This window comes from Myodes glareolus, chromosome 3 (genome assembly GCF_982192425.1).
Source record: "Myodes glareolus chromosome 3, mMyoGla1.1, whole genome shotgun sequence".
In the NCBI taxonomy this organism is placed as follows: Eukaryota; Metazoa; Chordata; class Mammalia; order Rodentia; family Cricetidae; genus Myodes; species Myodes glareolus.
In genome coordinates this window covers 1,472,391-1,496,732 of record NC_142028.1, presented here as the reverse complement: position 1 = coordinate 1,496,732, position 24,342 = coordinate 1,472,391, and the positions used below count along the sequence as shown (strand labels likewise).

General features: G+C 32.5%; 3 protein-coding genes and 1 pseudogene across 3 annotated transcripts; 3 read left to right on the top strand and 1 right to left on the bottom strand.

The window, feature by feature from the left end:
- LOC148122468 (olfactory receptor 9G19-like) overlaps positions 1–24,342 on the bottom strand; it is a 224,441-nt pseudogene that overhangs the window by 179,146 nt on the left and 20,953 nt on the right.
- LOC146894207 (olfactory receptor 10AG1-like) lies at positions 3,310–4,254 on the top strand. The gene has a single exon (XM_085690084.2). The coding sequence runs from the start codon at positions 3,310–3,312 to the stop codon at positions 4,252–4,254; it is 945 nt and encodes a 314-aa protein (XP_085546210.2).
- Positions 13,702–14,667, top strand: LOC148122470 (olfactory receptor 10AG1-like). The gene has a single exon (XM_087903823.1). The coding sequence runs from the start codon at positions 13,714–13,716 to the stop codon at positions 14,665–14,667; it is 954 nt and encodes a 317-aa protein (XP_087759949.1). The 5' UTR covers positions 13,702–13,713.
- LOC148122469 (olfactory receptor 10AG1-like) lies at positions 22,665–23,621 on the top strand. The gene has a single exon (XM_087903822.1). It carries the CDS (start codon positions 22,665–22,667, stop codon positions 23,619–23,621), a length of 957 nt encoding a protein of 318 aa, XP_087759948.1.

Genomic DNA, 24,342 nt, shown 5'->3' with positions numbered 1-24,342 from the left:
CACTTTTAATGGAAAGACAAAAGTTTTCCTCTGTTAGAATGTAGCATGTGGAAGGTATGTATCCCCAGAGATAGAGATCATTTCCTATTTAAGTAGCACTGGGTACTTCAAAATACAATACAGGCTTGAAAGTGTTATGCCATTAAACATAAATGAAGTTTTTAAGCCTTAAAACCGAGGTTTACCTATTATTTTCTTTTACTAGCAAATAAAGGTAAGATTTTTATTTAACTTAGTTCTACAAACATAAGCTCAAAGTGTGTTTGACTCATATCAAATATACCTGGAATTTGTCTCCCTTTTTAAAATACCACCATGGCAGGGAATTGTACAATGTAATTTAAAAGAATATTGTATCTAATGCTTTTTTATTTCAAATGTTGTTTTAAAATTTTTAGCTTTTCTAACATTTTATGATACTGATCAAAGAAAAAATATAAAATATGCTTTAGTATAAAAACCATTATATTAAAAAACAAAATTATCAATATGAACACCATCTTATGTGCTCATTTATATCAGTATGTTAGTCTATTTTATCCAATTAAAGTTATAATTTATCTTTTATGAAATTTTCATTTAAGCAGTTTATATATTTATTTGTTTCATATGAATTAGTAGGAAATCATAACTCATAAAATAAATGTACATTCTAATACATTCAATAGTAAGTACCATTAAAATATATATACAAACAACTACAAAGTTTTCTAGCACTTAATGATTAAATCCTGTAGGTTAAAATGAAAATGTTATAAAATTATTAAATTTCCATGTGTCTTATTGATTTCTGCCAAGAGAAAAACCTTTCTGAATTCATAATATTGTACATGTCGTTCCTAACCTTTATCTCTTTCTTTATAAATTTTATCAGAGAAGTATAAACCCCGTGCAACAGTGGACTAACTGTAGGGAAGGCAATCAGTCTTTCAAAGAAGATGACAGATAAATATGCATAAAATAATTGAATAAGACAAAAGTGTTTACATTAACAAAATGCGAGGGGTTTTCGTTCCTAGAGTATTAACTTTTTTTCTGAAAGCTTTTAAGAGCAAAACAATAGCTGTAATTGCAAAGATTTTAGAGAACAAGTCTTACAGTCACTGGATCTCAGGGAATAATATGATAGCCGAGTGCTTGCCTGAAATATATGAGCCCAGGGCTACAAGGGCACCATCACCAAAAAACTAGTTAAGTTCGATTTGGGTAGATTAGGGTAGTTCCAGCATCTTTTTCATAGATGGTTTTAAATAGTTATTACCATACTGAAAATAAAACTACGGAAAGTTTAAAAATGAAAATATGTTCCCTCACCAAATCAGGAAATAGAACAAAATTAATGAAAAGATTTTCTACAGCTATGGAAGAAGTAAAACCCTTGCTAATCATTTTTAATACTTTGAAAACACTAGTAGACTCTAATTTAGAAATCTACTACATTGGGATTTTTGTATTGGTACATTCTCAGTCTTCTGTGATGAAGGTTTGCGATCTATTATCCAAGCAAATATAGTATACATAATGCTTATAAATATATGATAAAATAATTTAAACAAACTATTTGTTTTCTTTTTAGTTGTTGTCTCTATAACTACTAATACAATGAATTTAATAAAAGATAAAGAAGTTTAAATAATTCATTATTTATATTTAAATTATAGCCTCAGACTGTAGTTTTTGTCATTGGAATCATAGTTTAGCAATGGTAGGCTCTATCTGGCAGTTCCCATTCATTGCATATATTCACTTACAGCATTTTCAGAATACAACATTAAATTATTATTGAAGTGTCAATATTTTGTTGAAAGTTTTTATAATTTTATTTTATTAAGGATTACTGATTTTGTGGTATTTTATATTCCATATGAAAATTGAGAATACAAAGTTAAAGATTTTTAACATTTGATCATCCCAAAAGGCTACTGACCTGCCTCATTTTCATTTAGCATCAACATTTGGAATGTGAACTCTTGAATATCAGTCATACACATTCTCTAAATCATGGGTTGAGGTCAGTCACCTTTCTGTTGCCAGTTTGTCCCTTTGTTTTAGATAAAGAAAAATATGTCAATCAGGTCAATAAATATAGAAAAGAATGACCTAATTAAGAGATTCTGTAAGAGTGAAAACCTCTAATTCATATATTTGGTAACTATAGAGTCAAATAAGTCATGGAGAAAAGCATATCTGCAAACTAGTGAAGAAAAATACATTAATCAGAGTAGAGTTTTGAAAATTAGGGAAATGAAAAGAAAAGGGAAATATTGGGCACGGGAATATATTAATTTCAAATAAAGTTGTGCATGGACTGCTACCATTTAACAGAAATTTTAAAGGTTACCCATTTTCAAATAATTCATAGATTTTGTAAAATAAAATAAAATTTAATTATTAGTAGTCTAGAAGTAGATAATAACAAAAAAGAGCAAAATGAAAAAGAACATGCCAAGGTGATCATGTCTGTTTCCACACAAATCTGTTCAGTAAAGTAGATTGAGTAGAACAGAGTTTCTAGGAAAATCAGCATCTTTGGAAAGATGGGAATAACAAGAAAACGCTCAGAAGGAGTTGCTGTAATGCTGCTTTCCTGCTGTAGAATTATACACAGTAGAGGAATGTACGATCTACTGTACCAAAGACACTAATGAGACTACTCCAAACTTTCAAATTCCCTGGATAAGAAAATAATCTGACAGTCTTCACTACATCTTGAGTTTCTATTTGAATGTCATGTGAATATGAAAGTGTGACTAACATTTATTACTTCCAATTTCAAAAATCTTATTCTGAACCGAAAACTCAAAATAGTCACAAGGGCCACACCATCTAATATTGCTGTTGCAATTAACTAATTTCAGATTAAAATGATCCATAATGGAACTATTGCTAAAAAGTACTTTAAGTGTCTTTAAATATATTTATGCATATATTAAAATGACTCTTGAAATACTGATCATACAACAGCAATATCAGTAGAAATATATAAACTGAAAAACAGATTGATTATTAAAATAAATATAAGCAGAAATTGCATTTTCAGCTAAGAGAACAAAATTAACATATCATGGCTTACCACACAAAACCAACAAAATAACAGAACACTTGGTGTTTCTCAAAAATAAATGACTATTTTGTATGACTTTAAGCAAAAAAAAAAATCTCCTTTAAAACGTTGGAGCATATACAAATCATAAATATTCTTTATGAGAAGTGGAAAGCTTAGAATTATGCTACCATTGCTTTTTACGTTATAAAAAGAATCCATGGGCAAGGAAATATTCTGTGTTTTTTCTTGAATCATCTCCATAGATGAAATTCGCAGAAATCGGCAAAGAGCACAATGCTTCCACTGTGACACAGTTTCTCCTCCTGGGATTCTCTGACCTTCCCAACCTTCAAGGGTTTCTGTTTGGCATGTTCTCCATAATGTACTTGATTATCTTGATTGGGAACAGCTTCATAATTGTGATAACTAGAATTGATCCTGCACTACAGAAGCCCATGTACTTTTTTCTGGCAAATTTTTCTTCCCTGGAAATCTGCTATGTATCAGTAACTCTGCCGAGGATTTTGTTTAACATTGCTACTCAAGAGAGAAGCATTTCTCTGCTGAGCTGTGCCACACAAATGTGTTTCTTCCTTATGCTTGGAGCCACAGAATGCTTTCTCCTGGCTGTGATGTCCTACGACCGCTATGTGGCTATCTGCAATCCTCTGAACTATCAACTTATCATGAACCCAACAAAGTGCACTCGGTTGGCAGCAGGGTCCTGGCTCGGTGGCATCCCAGTCCAGATAGGACAAACCTGTCAGATATTTTCCCTGCATTTTTGCAATTCTAATCAAATCAACCACTTCTTCTGTGACTTACCTCCCATTCTCAAACTGGCCTGTGGGGATACATCAGTGAATGAGCTGTCTGTCTATTTAGTGGCTATGTTGTTTGTTGCTTTCCCTTTTATGTTGATACTTGCCTCTTATACCAAAATTATTGCCACTATTCTGAGATTGCCAACAGCCACAGGAAGGGCAAAAGCCTTCTCCACATGTTCTTCTCATTTGCTTGTGGTGTTTTTGTTTTTTGGATCAGCTACTGTTACCTACTTGAGACCAAAATCCACTCATTCTCCAGGAACTGACAAACTGCTCTCTCTATTCTACACCATTGTGACTCCCATGTTCAACCCCCTGATATACAGCCTCAGAAACAAGGATGTCATTGCTGCACTGAGAAAACTGTTAATTAGAAAATAGAACCTAGAGCTTTGGAATAAATGTTTAATTGCTTCTTACGTAATTATTTAAGAAATTGGTTAAATTTTATTCATTTCTTCAAAATACTAATGACTCTATTTCTCATAAGTGCCTTTGTCATTTTGAATAATAGTTTGATTCATATTCTGCTCTGAAATATCTTCTACATATTAATCTGTCCACATTTAACAAAATATAAAAAGAACATGGTATTTTAATGTGAATGTATGATGTGAATTACATATTCTGTTGTAAAATTTTGAACATAATACATGTTTTAAAAATATGTTATGATTGAATGGAAAGATTATATACCTAATTTAATATATCATTATCCAATTTTTTGATATTTTCTCATTCAGCTTTCAACAGTTACCAATAGTACTTTAATAACAATATGTGTTGAATGAATTGTTATATGAATTAAATAGGTATTTACTATTACTATTCTGTGTCTAAGAGCTCTGACAACCTCTGGGTATGCCACATCTTACACTTGAAAGCACCTTTTAATTATTAAGAATATGGGTAGAGTTCAGTAATCTCTATCATAAAAGCTATTTTTTGTTCCCATGTGCTTTTGGACAGTGCACAAAGATCTTGATGATATATTTATCACATTTAACTTCCATCAGTTCTATCCAACTTTCTGACATTTTAGTAACCATGGTTTTCAATGAAGTTCACAGTAAGAAACCCTGAAATCTAGCATGTGAAAAATAAAGGAGAGTAGGAAAAGGCACGTGCTGACATGGCTTACTGGGTAAGAGAGCTTTCTTCGCAATCAATATCTGAGTTTCAATACCCATCACCTACTTAAAAATATGGTAGGGTCATAGATGTACCTGTAACTCCTGGACTGTGAGGAACAGATAAGTGCATGGTTAGATCTTGGTTTTGGTTGTCTATTGCCAATTACATGAAAGAAGAAAATAGGATGGAGAGCAATACAGGACACTAAACATTCTCCTCTAGCCTCGGTGAGAAGACAGTCAGGCACTACGATAAGCATGATTCAACACCTCACATATGCAAGCACATATAAGCACATTCATGCTTGGTCCTAAGTCACATTTTTAGAGGGACTTCTGCCAGTCTTCTAGCTACCATGGGTTCATTCATTCCAGGAAAGGGGTGTGGGAATTAGAATTATTAGGCAAAAGGAACAAAGATATAGGAGAAATAAGAGACAGATACAGAGGATAACATTGGGAAGCTCATCTAGTATATGTTGAAAGATACCCACATTTAATTTTCATTTGGTTAAATACCACAACCCAAAAAGATAGGAGTAAGATAAAAACTACATTATTGTGATACAAGGAAATGAACAGACCAATTGAAGAATTACAGGATACATTTTCAGTTAAACATTCTAATGCCAGAAGAAGACAAGTAACACTCACACCCTAGACCAAAACACTGTAGGCAAACCACTGCCTGCTTGGAATCCATAGTTATCTCCCTATGAGAGTAAGAACTTAGTTGTAGCCTTAGTTCTTTGCTTGAGGTAAAAAAATATTTAATTCTTAATACCTGAAATTCCAGGGCTGGATTTTAGCCACACCTGTTGACAACAACCTTGAAGGAACAGAAGTTCCAAATCTCTAACCTTTAGTCAAGATAGAATGAATCCATACCTAATGGCCCTGTCAATGAATTCACATAGGAACACACAAGCATACATGCACACACACACACAAACACACACACACACACACACACGCTTGCACAAACACACAAATAAACACACACATACATCAAAGTCATAGTGTTTTAGGTGGAGATGTTCTATTGTTCCACCTTTAAGATATCCTGAGGCACCTATGGGTCATTGGCAGGAGGTAGGAACTTCTGGGAAGTTATAGTAGAATAAGAGGCATAAGCGGTTGCAGTAGGAAAGTTTAGTCAAGAGCTTGGCAAGAAACATTGAAGCAGAAGACTTTATTGGCCTTCAGGATGAATTACAGAAGCTAAAAATGATATCACTTAAGTAGAAAAACTTAAAGATGATTGTCAAAATAAGTAAATATTCAGAAGCATTTAAAACAGGCTAGGCTTCTAATCCATAAATCCAGATATGAAAAATATATAATCTCATGAACTCAAAATAGATGTCATCCCATAGTAACCAGTCAGACCCATAACTGTGTGTCTCTGACACTTAATGTCCATCAATATTGCATTCATGCTTTGCTATCTAGAGTTCTTTAAAACTGTATTATTTTAGGAGAGTCTCTGGTACAATAATCATTCTATATAATATAAAACTATAAAATTCAATTTGCTTAAATTACACCATTTTATAGTGCAAACAGCATATGTCAGGTCTTGAGAATATCTTCCCTGTGAAATTTGTCATTCTCTCACAGCTATTTTCCTCCTTGACAATTTCTTAAGGATTCAGTATCCATAATTAATTATTAATTAGTTAGATGAGTTTTTGTTGTTGTTGTTGTTTTCGAGACATGGTTTCTCTACAGCTTTGGAGCCTGTCCTGGAACTAGCTATGAAAGACCAGGCTGGCCTTGAACTCACAAAGAGCCACCTTCTTTTGCCTCGTGAGTGCTGGGATTAAAGATGTGTGCCACCACGCCTGGCTGTTAGTTGAGTTTTCTATTATTTTTATGTGAACAAGTTTGGTTGTGTGTACCTTGGATATTGCTTCTCAGTGGGCACATGTGGTCATTCATTTTGTTTTGTAGATGGGAACTCTTACTGGACTGCAACTCATCAATTATGTTTATAAGTCAGGTTACAAACCCAAGATCACCACCCATCTTTCTCCCTAACCAATGGGATATAAGCATGTATCACTGCTCAAGGCTTTCTTACATTGAATTTACATATGTAACTCATATAATTATGCTTGTGTATCATCCCTTGATATACTCAGCTACTTCTCAAGCCAATTGTGTATGAATTTTAGGTGAATAAAGGATTTTCTTTGCTTATTTTATTTTGGACCTTCAGCTCATTCTCTGTCTGTAAGGTGAGAGGGGGAGAGAAAAGGGAGAAGAAAGAAGGGGAATGGAGAGAGTTGAGATAGAGGAAGGACGGATATGGGAGCAGCGAAGAAAATATCAGTTGCACATTCTTACAAAAAAAGTAAGCAATGAATATTTTACAGATGTATTACAGTATATCATTCATCTTGTACAAAAATCGCAGAAAGATACCTTTAACCACAGACATTTGTCTTTGCAGGATATAGTACAATTTCTATCATAATTTTACAAAGAAAACATCTTTCCTTGTTATACCTAGCATCCAGGTTGATGGTTATCACACATGGTTAAGTATATTTTATATATTTAATGTTTCATGTTGGATGTTATATTGAATAATTTTTAGTTGAAATTCTAATTTGAGGAAATACATCACTAATTAAATTTTTATCACTAAATACAGTATGTACAAAATTTGAACTATCAATAATATACCATTCATAAAAGCTGATTTTGTCTTTTTTCTGTATATAACATAAATTATCACGTAATTGTGGAAAAATAAAAGGATATATGGATTATTGGTATTATCTTTTTAAAATCTACAGTGTAGTCAGTCTTATATATGTAAATATTAAAGACCTTGAAAAAAACTAAAAATTAAAAAATTCCAAATAATTATCTACTTATGCCTAAGTGAGAAATATAAGTGACTGATAAACTTGTAAATTGAAAAGAAAACTTAAACCAAATGAAACAAATGTACAACTAACTGAAGAATGATTTCTGTGTAGTTATCCTACAATGTTCATATACAGTGCAAAAAAGCAATACAAGAAATTTTAGATTATTAAAAGCTCTGTGAATGGTCAGATTTATATAATTATTGCTTTAGGCATCTGTCCAAATATTTACAGAATTTTTTCTTCTCTTCTATAATAAAATATATTATCTATATTTTGTATTTCCTTTGATGAGTAAAATTCTACTTACTAAAAGCATCCTGCTCTTTGAGATGTAAATTTTGAATTTTTCTTATCAAGTTTGAATGTACACTATATCCAACTCCTTTACTTTTATAATTATTTAATTTATGTTTTTTAATTTTTATCTTTATTTGAAAAATTTAGATTTGAATAGATTAGCATTTTTCCAGAAATAAATGTTAGATGAGTTCATGATTCCACATTCTAAAGAAGGCCCTAAATAACTTAACATCAGTTTTTTATAGTTTGAATAATTAATAACAATTTCTTTCCTCAAAGGTTATTCGGTTGTATAAATCATTTTGTTTTAATATCTACATTTTGAGAATTTGTCTTACTATTTTTTAAATAATTATTTATGTTTGTTTGATTTTGCAAGATATTATATTCTCTACCTCAAAAATATCCCTCTGTTAATTCATCTAACTTTTGAATGTGTACTTAAAAAATATTATTCCTGGTAGGTATTACAATGTCATTCTGAGCTCTACCACAACAGGTCCAGCATGAGGTATTACTGTTAGCTCCTCCTACCTTTCCATGACCATTTTAGTGTCTTCTCAATGAGTAATGAACTTTACCAAATGTCATTTGCTCTCTCATACCACAATAAGAGAGACAGTCTTATCAAGAATGATTTTCTAAGGATCATCAAAATTATTAAAAGTCACTATTTGGTGAGTAACATGAATATGTATTGAAGAGAGACCTAACAAATTCATCTCCAGTGAAGATCCTCTTTTAAATAACTTTTATTTAGTTCTTTTTTTCAATATATTTACAGCATATTGTTTTCTCATTCATTGAAGATTCCTAAAGATTCTAAAAATTAGGAGCAATTGTCACTCTAAGGCCTGAAGTTTAGTATATATGGACTCCGTCCACAAGGATTTTTCTATTAATGCAACTTGACTTCATATAAGTTCTCATTAGTCCTATTAAAGTGCATTTTTTTTGTTAAAACAATAACACAGGAAACCCTGCAAATACCAGAGTACAGAATCTATTACGGTATACTGGCTGGAGAAAAAATACATGTGTCCAAGCACTCTACTATCAACTAAGGCTATACATATTATCGTCATAATAGACAATATCACAGCCATATATTTTACAAAATTAGGTAATTATTATCATGGTGACAATTTTGTATTATTTCTCACAGTGTTGTTCAATCGCTGTCCATATCTAGGAAACAAACCACACCATACTTTTAATTCCAGTTGGGGCCTAATTTACAGGTCAAATTGGATTAAGCATTATCTAGGAAGAAAATAAAACTAGAAAATAATCAAACACCAAAGAGGTCATCTGATGTGGAAATTTAGATCCATGAAAAGAATTCTCATGGGGACAGAGCTGCTTTTACTTGAGGAGAACTTTACGGCTGTCAGAAACAGACTTTCTTTACAGAAAAGTATAAAGCTTTAATGACTCAACACAAGTGTTTCCACTTGATATAAAAGACAACAAAATCATGGTGATAAAAAGTCATAACGCCCATAAGAAGGTAGGTATTACTTATCTTATTCTGATATCCACTGTAGTTCAATATGATATATTTCAAAATGTGTATATATTTTAAGAAATCCTTTAAATTTAATGCATTTTATTAAATAAATATAATTAATATTGTGATTGTTATAGTTAGTACAGATGTTGAACCATTTCAGAAAAAGAGAACTTTGCACCATTGATAACTTTAATAAACATATAAAGTTTATATAGAAAACTTTATTTTGAAGTAATACATTTTAACAAATTAACAACAAAAATGCATATTTCTTTTTTAGGTCTTAATCACATTTTATAGGAAGTTTATTAACTTATAGAATAGATTTATAAAACTGAGAAATCCAAAGACTAAGTGATTTTATTTATTTGATAATTATAATAAATTCATGAAAATCAGGATTTTATAAAATAATAAAAAGTATTTCAGCTTCAATGTAGTTATTTAAAGTCATTAAAAGAATTATGGTATGTATGCCTAGCAAATGCACTCTGAAAAGTTTATGAATCTTCTGACATTTCAGTGACTTAGATTACTGTTACAAATTCTTTTAAGTTTTTGCATCTATTCAGACAAAAGAATATAAGATATATAAGAAATACCCTGGAATCAATTTTATTACTGCAATCTTATTATAAATTAAACATTTGCTAAAACTACAAATATTATTTTAGTAGAGGTCACTGAGTAAATTCCACCTATTTATAGCTTAATCTCCTTGAGAGCAGAAGACACAGCAATGTCCAGAATGTAATTTAGTAACTAGATTTAATATTACATAATTTTAAATTGTAGTGTAAGTAGGTCAGGAAATATTTGTTAGAAGTAGCCATATTAATCATTGCCACTTGAAAACATAGTATGGGAAGATTTTATTGTTCTTTTTCTCTGTGTTATCAGCTTCTTATTGAGAATGAGAATTTCCTTTAAACAGAATCTGTTTAACTCAAAGCTGAACTGCATAATGAGCATCAGATAGAACTGAAAACAATCTAATAAAAAAATATAGATGACTGAAGAAGTGAATTATTTTCCTCTTACCTTATTTAGGATCAGTCAGACAAAGTGTATACCAAAGCATAAAGAAAACAACAAAAGGTCCTCATGTGGAATCTTGATAATGGAGACCTATTAAGGAGAAGTGAAAGAAAGGCAAAGAGATAAAACCAGACCCATGACTGTATCACTGTCAGATACACTTTAAAGGTTTCATTAAACTTTTATTATTGTAGGGAAATGACACTCATTTCAAAAAAAATCAAACAAAGAAGATATTCAAAGACTGTCTTTTTGATGAGATTTTTGATTAAAACATTTGGAATAAAACAATTAGAAAATGTAGAAGAATTAAATGTAGTATTTGAAAAGTAATATAAATAATATTTTTAGAATAAAGAATGACATGTCTGTGTCAAGTGGTTTTTACTTTTTGTCTATAATAACATATGTGAGTCACATAATAATCATAAGAGTTCAATAACTCTCATGTCATTGGATAGCTTAATGTATTGTGGTCAAATGTTATAATATATTGTGTAATATATGTTACACAATAGAAAAAAGTGGAATCAAATTCAGCTACAGCACAGATTATGTACTGATGATTCTGCTACAACAGCTTTAGTCCTAGACGATATCCAAATCATCGCTTTGCTGAGAGTCAGAGAACATCTCAGATGGAATTTCCTAGGAAACGTCTTTTTTGGCATTGGAAAAGTAGAAAATTAGCACCTACAATAAATGATGACCCCTTTGGGGCTGCATGAAAATATTCTCTTTGACCTTACAAAAGTCCTAACTCTCAAACAAGAAGATTTGAATAAAAAATATTTTTAGCAAACTAAATAAATAAGGTCATCAATGAAGTTTAATTAAGAAATGTGATGAATTCCTGGAATATAATAGTTCACTAATATAAAATATCTAGATGGTAATATAAGTAGAGAAAATTAGCAAATAGTCTCTTTTAGATAATAAGCAATAATTTCTACTCTTACAAATAAAACTGATCAAAGATGGTTTTATTATCTCACCTATAAGAAGCAGAAAAGTTAAAAATAAAATTAAAGTCCAGTGAAGAAAGTATACTATGAGGAGAAATAATAAAACAATATTAAAGTTTATTAGATTTTAGGATCACTATAAATCCTTTTGTAAAGTGAATTTAAAAATGTTTATCTGAATATTTTGCTTGGGGAACTTTAAGATTGTGATTGTGTTCAGAGTCCTGAGAGTTTAACCAGACAGTCCATGACTTTGTTTCCTGTGACCGCAGACTCTACACCTGGGCCCTCTACACTTAGTGCCGTCTTTCCTCCGATGCACTCTTACCTTCCTCTTGCTAAGAAATGTGATATAAGCAGAATTAAGTGAATGAAATCTTTTAAAGCTACTACTTATTATAATTCAAAATGATGCTTCTTTTAACCATGATATTCCAAATGTTTATGGCATGATTGATACATTGCTTGTCATTATAATGTGAAAATGAGGTAAATATGTACAGATTAAATCATAAAATGAAAGGAATGCTTGAAATAAATAAATAAAATTAATAGTAGTACTCAAACTAGCTAAAAGGAAAAACATTGAAAGTTTTAATTGTAGACTATTACAATAAAATGATTGAAGAAATAAATAATAATGTGTTAAGGCATTGGTGTGTACAATTTTACATTTGTCCATATTTTTTCTTTTTTATGGATATTAGCAATTTTTTTCATAATATTCTGATTACGGTTTCCTGAGCCTGATCTTCCTCCCATCAAAATACACATTTCTTTCTTTATATCATTAGAAAACAACAGAACTCTAGCAAATAATAATATGAAAAATAAAAACAAACTGGAATAGAATAAAGCAAACAACAAGAAAAAAAGAGTAAAAGAAAACCATAAGAAGTACATACCATACAGACACGTATATTCTCACTCACAGAAATTCCACAAAACACAAAACCAGAATCCAAAATATATTTAAAAGACTTGTAAGATTGCAAAAAAAAAAAAAAAGAAAAAGAAAAAGAAAAAGAAAAGGACAGACAAATCATTAAAAAGCAAAAAACCTCCTAAAATGTTATTGGGATTATTTGTGTTGTCCATGCAGTTGGGCATGAGGTTTGGGATTAAGAGTGGTTTGTATGTCCTGTGTTTCTCCATTGGAGAAAACTAATTTTTCTTTTTCCAGTGGTTATTAATTGGAGATACAATGTGGTTAGAGAGGAAACAGAAAGACAATTATTACATGTACTCACTCATAAGTGGTTTTATAACATAAAGAAACAAGCCAGCCCACAAATCACAATCTCAGAGAACATAGACAATAACTAAAACCCTAAGAGAGACATACATAGAACAATTTTATTTTATATTTATAGTAAATGATTTAAAAGTTATATTATAAAAATATCAATGATATTTTGTTTTAGAAATCTAACAAAATTCATAAAAAGAAGAAAAACATTTTCTTTCTAATGTTTTTTAGCTCCACATTATATGTTTAAGTTTTTTGCTAGGTTATATACATCTCAAATCATCCAGCCTAAGCTGGAGTTCCAGAAAGTTGTGAGCTACCAACTTGGTACTGGTAATTAAACCAGGGTAGTTTTAAGTAAAAACCAGTGTTTTTAACCGCTCAGATCACCCTCCAGCCCACTTCTCAGGATATGTAACTAATGCTATTAGAACAATGTAAATGAATCTGTTATTGTATTTATCAGAAGTACCTTCCAATGATGTTGAGGTCTCTGCTTTGTCTAGAGCATAGCTTAGTATACCCTGAACTATGGATCTGGGCATTCTAACGTTAAGTTTTAAAGAAATTTTAGGGAATATATACAGCAATAATGAAAAAGTGATAATATGCAAAAACTAAAATTATGAGCAAAATTTCCTTTACGATAGACACTATTGATCAGATAATGAAAATCAATCTGAGTGAATTTATATTAGGATAAAAGCTTTTTTCCTCAATGGGAAAGTAAACATCTGTGCTGACTGAATCTGCTTTACAGATGAACCATCAAAAACCACAAGGAGGAAATCTAACCAATCTGAAGGAATTTGTGCTTCTAGGATTCTCAGATGTTCCGCATCTCCAGTGGTTTCTATTTGGACTGCTGATTGTCATGTATTCCTTTATCCTACTGGGCAACGGCACCATTGTGCTAATCACAAGGCTGGACTCTGCTCTTCAGACACCCATGTATTTTTTTCTTGGCAACTTTTCCTTTTTAGAGATGTGCTATGTATCAATTACTCTCCCCAGAATGGTCTTCAACCTTGGTACCCAGAGAAGAACCATCTCTTTCATTGCCTGTGCTGCACAAATGTGTTGCACTCTTATCCTGGGGGCCGCAGAGTGCTTCCTGCTGGCTGTCATGGCCTATGACCGTTATGTGGCCATCTGCAAACCTCTGCACTATCCTCTGGTCATGAACCAGAGAGTGTGTTCTCAGCTGGTGATTGGTTCCTGGATCAGTGGAATTCCTGCACAGATAGGGCAGACATCACAGATTTTTTCTCTTTCGTTTTGTGGTTCCAACCAAATCAACCACTTCTTCTGTGACATACCCCCAGTACTTCACCTGGCTTGCGGGGACACCTTTGTGAATGAGATGATGGTTTTCCTAGGTGCTGTGATATTTGCACTGATTCCTTTTTTGTTAATAGTCTTTTCCTATAGTAAAATCATCTGTACTGTACTAAAGTTGCCGTCAGCCACCAGTCAGTCCAAAGCCTTCTCTACCTGTTCATCTCATCTTGCAGTTGTGATGTTATTTTATGGATCAGCAATGGTTACATATTTTAGATCCAATACTAGTCATTCTGGTGGAACTGACAAAGTGCTTTCTCTTTTCTATACTGTTGTGACTCCCATGTTTAATCCTGTGGTATACAGTCTAAGAAACAAGGATGTCACAATAGCACTAAGAAAATTATTATGCAAACACTCTACTAAAATATAAGATGACTTATCTGCAGATATGGCTTTCTATGTGTCTGTAATTAAGTTTGGAAAGATATCTCATTTAATTATCTATCTTAACTTTTCTATGCTAGTGATTACCACTAAATAAAATTGCTTTGTAATGTTGAGAGAAATTTATCTCTTATGTATGTCTCTTAAAGTCTAGGTTATGATTTACCTATTACTAATTAAATACACTTATTTTTACATGTGTATTTATTGTTGACTATCATTATAAAACAATATTTGATACAATTGATATAACTCTATTTTACCACATATTCTGGAATACTATGTTTATTCCTGTATACCTCTTTATATATTCACATACAATGATTTTTATTTTTAACTTTATTTTTTGATATTTTAAAATTCTTTAATGCAAGCTGTATTTGGAACAGTGAACATAAAAAGTAAATGTGAATGGCAAAGAAAACCAAATGCCTAATGAAAGAAATCACTTTGCCTAAAGAAATGCAAAATCATCTGATTAGATTTTTAACTAAGAAAGGTTCTAAATGCTATCAGAATATTCTACAGATATATTTAGAAGGTGAAAATGCATCCCTGATTATTTGTTTGTTCTTTGTGATATAGGTCTTGCTGGCTTCCTATATTTCTTCTTCTTTTCTTTTCTTTTTTTTTGTGACAGTGTTTCTCTTTGTGACAGCCTGTCTATTCAAGAACTCTCTTTGTAGACCAGGCTGGCCTTGAACTCACAGATGTCCTCTTGAATGAATAGTGGGATTTAAAGCATGTGTCACCCTTGCCCTGTCATCTCACCTCCTGATTTCTAATGAATGTTGGTCTGGTATAGCTGGGGCTACAGTAAGGTATTAGAGAAGGATGGAATGTTGGAAGGCATTAGAAAGGTAAATCAAGGGGCTGGAAAGATGACTCTGAGGTTAAGAGCACTGGATGCTCTTCTAGGGGTTTTGAATTCAATTCTCAATTACCACATGGCAGCTCATAGCCCTCTATAATGAATTCTAGTACCTCTATTTGGGGCCCTCTTCTGGCACATAGTCATGCATGCAGGCAGAAAGTGGTATATAATAAAGACATTTTTTGTAAAATGGGGTATCAAATTAATCATTGCAAAATACTTGGAAATAACCTTTATCAATCTTCCTTGGTAAAGAACAAAATTTACATATAATTTTTCCCATCAGTTTTGTAGAGGCAGCTCTGTAGGAGCTAACATGAATGGAAAATGCCACATTCATAAAGAAAAACACAAATACAGTATCTTAACTGCTCTGAAAATAAAATGGTTCCTCATAAGATGAAGGATAATCAGCTGGGAACCTGTTGGTTTCACTCTGCCCAGTCAACACCAGAGACCAGACATGTTATGTGTCTTTTGAATACTTTTCATGAAGTTCCTGATCACTGTTAGAGTCCATCTCTTCAATCAGTACATCCTAAAGGAGTTATAACAGCACATCAAGCTAATTTTCATTCTTAATTTTTTCATCTCTTAGCTCAAACAATGTGATATCATTAAAATTGTTCTAAGATGATTTAATTTGATTAAATCCTATAAATATATATTAATAATATAAATTAATTAGTTAAATTAATGTTTTTCAAGGGAAAAACACAGGTGCTGTATGTCACAGTGGACTGAGAAATGTTTACATCATCTAATGACCACTTTATCATTCTAAGTAGTACAGTAAGTATTTGTGAAACAGCATTGGTTGTATGATTTCCTTTTTTAATCATTAAGTAGCTGAACATACACCTCTAAATCATGGGGAAGAAGATAAATTAGGGTATCTACTGCTGTAATAACATAGCATGACCAAGAGCAGCATTGTAAAGAAAGGATGCATTCTCTGGGAACTGACAAACTTCTCTCTGTTCTTCAGGATTGTGACTCCCATGTTCAACCTCCTGATATACAGCATTAGGAACAAGGAAATGATGGCTGTACTGAGGAAACTGTTATTTGTAAATTAACACAATAGTGTCTGCACTAAGAGTACTTCCTTTAACTACCTGGAATTCAGGGACACTCTTACCCTAAATGCCACAGAGTGGCATACCCTAGCTACTGCTACTTGGGCTTCTGTATCTCTTTTTGCTAATCTATGGTGACTAGTGGCTAATGGCACAAAGTGGTCACTGACAGGACAGGTCCCTTGCGGCTAAATGTAGATAGGATCAGGCAGACAGTTAGCTTTGAATGGATTTAGCTGTATAGGAGGAACAGGAAGAGAACCCCCACAGGCACACCTTGGTCTCAGGTAGCACAAGCTGATAATGAATGCTGCCAAGGCTGACCTTAAACTCCTGACCGGTCCATCTCCATTTCCCAAGTGTTGGGATTATAGGCAGGTGCTACCTGACTAAAGCAGCCTTTAAATACTTTTTAATTTATTTTTATTACTTTAGAAATAATAGCAATCAAAATTCCCACTTCCTTCTTGCCTCCCACTTTCCTCCCGCTCCCTCCCTACACATTCCCCCCACCTCCTCCAGTCCAAAGAGAGGACTGGTAACCCTGCCCTGTGGGAAGTCCAAGGCCCTCCCCCATCCATCCAAGCTTAGGAAGGCATCCAAAGAGAATAGGATCCCAAAAAGCAGTACATGCAGTAGAGACAAATTCCAGTGCCTCTATCATTGGCTTCTCAGTCAGCCCTCTCCAAAATCACACAAATATAACTTACAATAGGATTAAAAATGATAAGGCAAGTTCTCAATGTGTGGATATTTAAAACAAAATTATTTAGACAAATCAGTAATATTTGAGGAAAGAAATTAATTGTTGGTAATTATTCAAACCTTTTTTAGTTTATTTTTTGTCTTTTTTATTATTTTATTACTTTATAAAAATTACAATCCAAATTCTCACTACCTCCCCTTCTCCCACTCCCTCCCCATACCCTCCTAACCTTTCTCCCTTCAATCCTAAGAGAGGACAAGGCACCCTGCCCTGTGGAAAGTCCAAAGCCCTCCCTACTACATCTAGGTTGAGCAAGGTATATATCCAAAGAGAATGGAATCCCCAAAAAATCCAGTACTTGCAGTAGAGACAAATCCCTGTGCCACAGTCAGTGGCCACTCAGTCTGCACCAATAGTCAGCCACATTCAAAGGGACTAGTTTGATCCCATCCTCATTCACTCCCAGTCCACTTGGCGTTGGTGAGCTCGCATTTACTTCCGAAATATAACCCCAGTAGTCCAGACACTAAGAGGAACAATAAGTAAATGGAACCTCCTGAAACTCAGAAGCTTCAGTAAATCAAAGGACACAGGCAATAAAACAAAAAGGCAGCTTACTGAAGGGGAAAAGATCTTCACCAACCCCACATCAGACAAAGACCCTTTTTAAAATACATATTTATTTAACTATTTGTTGCAATATTTTGACTATATTATTTTCTCATTCATTGAAAATTCCTGTGCTACCTAAATACTAGTAGTAATTTTCACTCTCAAGCCTGAAATTTGATACAAATGGAATTCTTTCCTCATGGATTTTTCATTATTGCTGCCTGACTTACTGCATATTCTCATTTAATCCTTAAAAAGTTTATTTTAATGTTAAAATCATAGCACAGACTACCTTGTGAATAAAGGACACAGAACTTTCTATAATATACTAGCTGGAAAAAATACAAGCTTATACACAGTCTACTGTTAACCAAGGCTATGCATAGTGTCTTTATAATAGAGAATATTGAAGTCATGAATTTTACCAAGTTAGGTAATTATTGTCAAGGTGACATTTTAGATTTTCTCTCACAGTCTTTCTCAGTAATAGTCCATGTCTAGGAAATAAATCACACTGAGCTTTCAATTCCAGTGGGAGTCCAATTTACAGGTCAAGAAGATTAAGCCTTATCTAGGAAAAAATAAAACAGGCAAATAAGCAAACACCAAAGAGGTTCTCTGATGTAGAAAGTTAGATCTGTAGGGAGAATTCTAGTGAAGATAGAGCTACTTTATTTAAGGAGAACTCCTTGATCTTCAGAAACAGACTTCCTTAACAGGAGACTACAAAACTTTAGTGATACAAGTGGTTCTACTTGATTTTAATGACACAACTAAATCATGGTGATAAAAGGTCTAAATTAACACCCTTAAAAAGGTAAATATGATTTATTTTATGCTGATATCCATTTTAGTTCAATATCAATTTATTTCAAACTTCATATTTAACATGTTTTAGAAAACAAATTTATTTAGTTTGCTTTATTAAATATGTACAGTTAATATTGTGATTGTTATACTAAGCAAGGTGTTGAACCACTTCAAATAGAGAAATTTGTACCTAAGATGATTTTGTAAACTGCAGTGAATTTTATAGGAAAACTCATTTTGAAGCAGTACATCTTAGCAAATTAATAAACAAAGATTCATATTCCTTTTTTCAGTCCTATTCATATTTTAATATGCGGTTTAGTGTTAAATAACTTGTAGAATTGATTTATAAAAACCAAAGAATCCAAAGACTGACAGTTTTTAAAAAATAATAATAAAATAATTAAAATAATAATTTAGTATAATAATAAAAAGTATTTTAGTTTCAATGTAGTTACTTAAGTTCAGTAAAGGAACTATTATATTTATGCATGCACTAGGAAATGTTTGTGGAACTCCAGAACTTTGATTGACTTAGACTATTGTTACAAATTCTTTAAGTCTTTTCATTTATTCAGACAAGAGAGACTTAAAAGAGAAATACCCTGGAATCAATTTTATTACTACAATCCTATTATAAATTAAGCAGTTGCTAAAACTACAACTATTATTTGAGAAGAGCTCACAGAGTAAATATCTTCTTTGTAGATTAATCTCCTTGAGAGCAGAAGACACACCTATGGTCAGAATGTAATTTAGTAACTAGATTTAGCATTGCACAACTTTAAATTGTAGTGTAAGTAGATCAAGGAATATCTCATAGCAGTGAGTCATATTAATCACTGTCACTTGAAAATCATATGAGAAGATTTTGTTGTTCTTTTTCTCTGTATTATCATCCTCTTATACTTCAGAGTGAAAATTTAAACTAAACTGTCTGTTTAATTCAAAGCTGAAAGCCATAATGATCAGCAGCTGGTGCAGAGAAACATTTAATAAAGAAAACAAGATGACTGGAGCAGTAAAATATTTTCCTCTTCTGCCGTTTATGACCATTAAGAAAAATCCATAGAAAAGCATACAAAAAACTTCAATGAAAGTTTCACTTGTGAAGATTTGATATTAGACCCACATTAAGGAGAGATGAAGGAAAGAAAATAAATGTAAAAACAGATCCATGGCTATATCACCTTCAGATAGACTTCAAAGGTCTTATTAAAATTTTATCATGCAGGAAGATGATATTTTTTCCCAGAACCGATGCCAAGTGAAAGGAGAGATTCAGAGATCGGCTTTTTCACTAAATATTTACTAAATTATTTAAACTAAAACAATTAGAAAATATAGAAGAATTAAATATAGTATTTGAAAGTGAATCTAGATAATATTTGTTGAATAAAGAATGCCATGATTGTGTCATGGGTATAAACTTTTTGCCTCTCTTAAGATTATTTCACACAATATTTCTAATAGTTTTAGAATTCTAGGGTCTTTGGATAATTTAAAAAATTGTGGAAAAGTCTACAATAGTATACATATTACAAAGTAAAATAAAGAGTGAAAGAAAAATTTAACTAAAACACATTTTATATATTAATGACTCTCTTGTTGCACTTTTTTTTTTTAGACAAGATCCAATTATTTTGTGGAAAGATGAGAGAAGAATCTGTGCAAATGAAGAGTCAGAGATCATCTCAGATCGAATTTCTTAGGAAGAATCCTTCTCAGAATTGTGTAAAAGAAATGCAGTTAATAAAATAAGCGAGGACCTCTTTGATGCTGCATGAATTCCCTCCATGTGAACACGCAAGAGTCCTGACCCTGAGAAAAGAAGGTGCGAATATAAAATTTTCAGTAATAAATCAATAATGCTATCAAATGAAATTTTAATAAATAGTGAAATTCAGTCCTGGAATTTAATACCCCATTAATATAAAGTATCAAGAGTTTATGTTAATAGAGAAACTTACAAATAACTTCTTTTTGTTCATGGGAAATGTTTTTTATATTGTTTTACTTATCTCTCACAAATAAATTTGATCAAAGATGATTTTTATCATCTCAGAAATAAACAGAAGAATTTGAAGTAAAATTTTGTCCAATGAAGAAAGTCTACTATGAGAAAAAAATCATTAAATTCTAGTAAAGTTACCAGTCTTTAGGATCACAATAAATCTTTTAAAAGTGAAGTTAAAAATGTTTATCTGAATAGTTGGTTTGTGGAACTTCAAAATTTCAATGGTGCACAGAGTCCTGAGTGTCTAACAAGACAACCAGTGTCTTTGCTTCCTATGACACCAGACGCTACCCCTATGCCCACCACACATAGTGGGCTGTCTTTTCTCCATCACATTCCTGCCTACATCCTGATGAGAAATGTGTTCCTGTTCTTAGGCAGGTTTAAATGAAAGAATCCTTCTAAAATACCTACTTAATATATTTCAAATAGCTACATTTTATAATGATATTCCAAATTCTCTGTCATTATTTTAAATTTTTTGTAATAATGTACTGCAAATGAGGGAAATACATGCAAATTAAATAGTAAGTTGAAAGAACATTTGAAATAAATTCGTAAAATGTGCTGAGGTCTCAAATCAATTGAAAGGACATTGAAATGTTTTATTAAAAATCTGTTGCAAATTTTTTTACTAAATAATAGTATACATATTTGATACACAATCTTTCAAGGCATTGTCCAGTACAATTTTATATTTTTTAATCTCTTTTTCTTGTTTGGTTGAGATTTTTTTATTAAATAAATTCGAATTATGGTTTTCTGTCCCTGAATTTCTCTCACTCAAAATTATTCCATTTACTTTTCCCATTAGAAAAAAGTCAGGCATCTTGAGTATAATAAGAAAATAAAATATGATAAAATAAAAACAGACTGGAATACAACAAAACAAACAAACAGACGAGAGAGCCAGAAAACAGAAGTACAAATCACACAACACATGTATTCTCACAAACAGAAATTCCACAAAACACAAAACCAGAAACCAAAATACATATTCAAAATATTAGTAAGGTTTAAAATGAGAGAAAAATAAAATCCCAACAAAGCATTATTGAATAAATAGCCTCTCCCAAAGACACTGAGTTTGTTTGTGTTGTCCATGAACTACTGGCCATTCAGTCTCCTATAAAGAATTGTTTGCATCCCCAGGGATTCTCTATCAGGGAAAGTTAATTTTTCATTTCTCAGTGGTTTTACATTAGAGATAACACTTGGGTTAGGGTGGGAACAATTTTATTTGATATTTCTATTAAATGTTTTAAAAATTATGTTTAGAAAATATCAATGACAGAGCTTTTACAGAAACCTAACAAAATTCAAAGGAAATTTAAAAAGCACTTTCTTACAAATGTTTTTCAGTTTTACTTTGTTTGTATCAAAGTTTTGTCGTGGTTTATACATCTCAAATTAGTCTGAGTTGGAATTATAGACAGCTTTGAGTTGATTCATGGGTGCTGGAAATCAGTCCTGGGTCTTTTAAGGGAACAATTAGTGTTTTGAACTCCTGATCCAACTCCCCAGCCCAATAAAAGGGTTGTTAGAAACATACTTAACGGTATCAGAAACAATACAAATCTGTTGATATATTTATTAGAAGTGTATTCCAAAGACGACAAGGTCCCTGCTGTGTGAAGTTTAGGGTAGGCAGAGCTGAAGACCTAGGCAGGCTAACATTAAGTTTTGAAAGAATTTTACGGAATCTATACTGCAATAACACACGAGTTCTAAAGTGTCAAAAGTAAAACTTATAAGCAGCAGTTCTTTCACTGTAGACACATTTGGTCAGATACTGAAAATTAATCAGGGTGACTGGATATTAAAATAAAAGCCTCTTATATTAAGGAGAAAGTGAACAGCCATACTGACTGAATCTGCTTCACAGATGAACCACCATCGAAAACCACAAGGAGGAAATCTGTCCAATCTGAAGGAATTTGTGATTCTGGGATTCTCAGATGTTCCATATCTTCAGTGGTTTCTATTTGGACTACTGATTGTCATGTATTCCTTTATCCTACTCGGCAACGGCACCATTGTGCTAATCACAAGGCTGGACTCTGCTCTTCAGTCACCCATGTATTTTTTCCTTGGCAACTTTTCCTTCTTAGAGATATGCTATGTATCAATTACTCTCCCCAGAATGGTCTTCAACCTTGGTACCCAGAGAAGAACCATCTCTTTCATTGCCTGTGCTGCACAAATGTGTTGCACTCTTATCCTGGGGGCCGCAGAGTGCTTCCTGCTGGCTGTCATGGCCTATGACCGTTATGTGGTCATCTGCAAACCTCTGCACTATCCTCTGGTCATGAACCAGAGAGTGTGTTCTCAGCTGGTGATTGGCTCCTGGATCAGTGGAATTCCTGCACAGATAGGGCAGACATCACAGATTTTTTCCCTTTCGTTTTGTGGTGCCAATCAAATCAACCACTTCTTCTGTGACTTGCCCCCAGTACTTCACCTGGCCTGTGGGGACATCTTTGTGAATGAGATGATGGTTTTCCTAGGTGCTCTGATATTTGGAGTGGTTCCATTCCTGTTAATAGTCTTTTCCTACAGTAAAATCATCTCTACAGTGCTGAAGTTGTCATCAGCCACCAGTCAGGCCAAAGCCTTCTCTACCTGTTCATCTCATCTTGCAGTTGTGATGTTATTTTTTGGATCAGGCATGGTTACATATTTTAGATCCAATACCAATCATTATGGTGGAACTGACAAAGTGCTTTCTCTTTTCTATGCTGTTGTGACTCCCATGTTTAATCCTATTATATACAGTCTAAGAAACAAGGATGTCAAAATAGCATTGAGAAAATTCTTTTACAGACAATTTGCTAAAATATAATATGTGCTAATATGTATTGCAGATTTGGCTTATGTGTCTGTTGTTAAGTTTGCTTGGATAGCTATCTTTAACTGTGTGTCTTGTCTGTTCCTGCAATAGTGATTAATATAAACTGAAATTCCTTTGTGATGTTGAGAGACATTTATTTGTTTAAGTACATGCTAAGTAATGTGTGTATTAGAAAACTTAAAGGACTTCATATTAAATGAAGCAATGGTGGTGCGTGCATTTAACCTCAGAATTCCTGAGGGAGAGACAGGCAGAGACCTGTGAGGGAAGGACCAGCAGGGTATACAGTCTGAGTTCCAGACATACTCCAAAGCGACACAGAGAAACCCTGTCTCATAAAAACAAACTACTTACTTATCTAATCAAATTTTTAAAAAGCTTATTTTAAATTATATTTACTGTGAACTATCTTTCTCAAAAGAGCATCTAATATAATTGGGTTTATTGTTAATCATATTCTGAAATACTAACTACTGAAATTTATATATGCATTTAGTTACAATGATTTTTAAAATAACATAGTAAAATTAGTTTCATTTTGGTTTCTAAGTTTCTAGTATGAAAGACTCTTTTGGCCAGTCAGGTATCTACAATTTCAAGTTGTCTTATGATCTACTATGAAGTGCTAGGTTATATATGTTCCTGTACACACACACACACACACACACACACACACACTCACATATATACATACAATCCCACATGCACACAC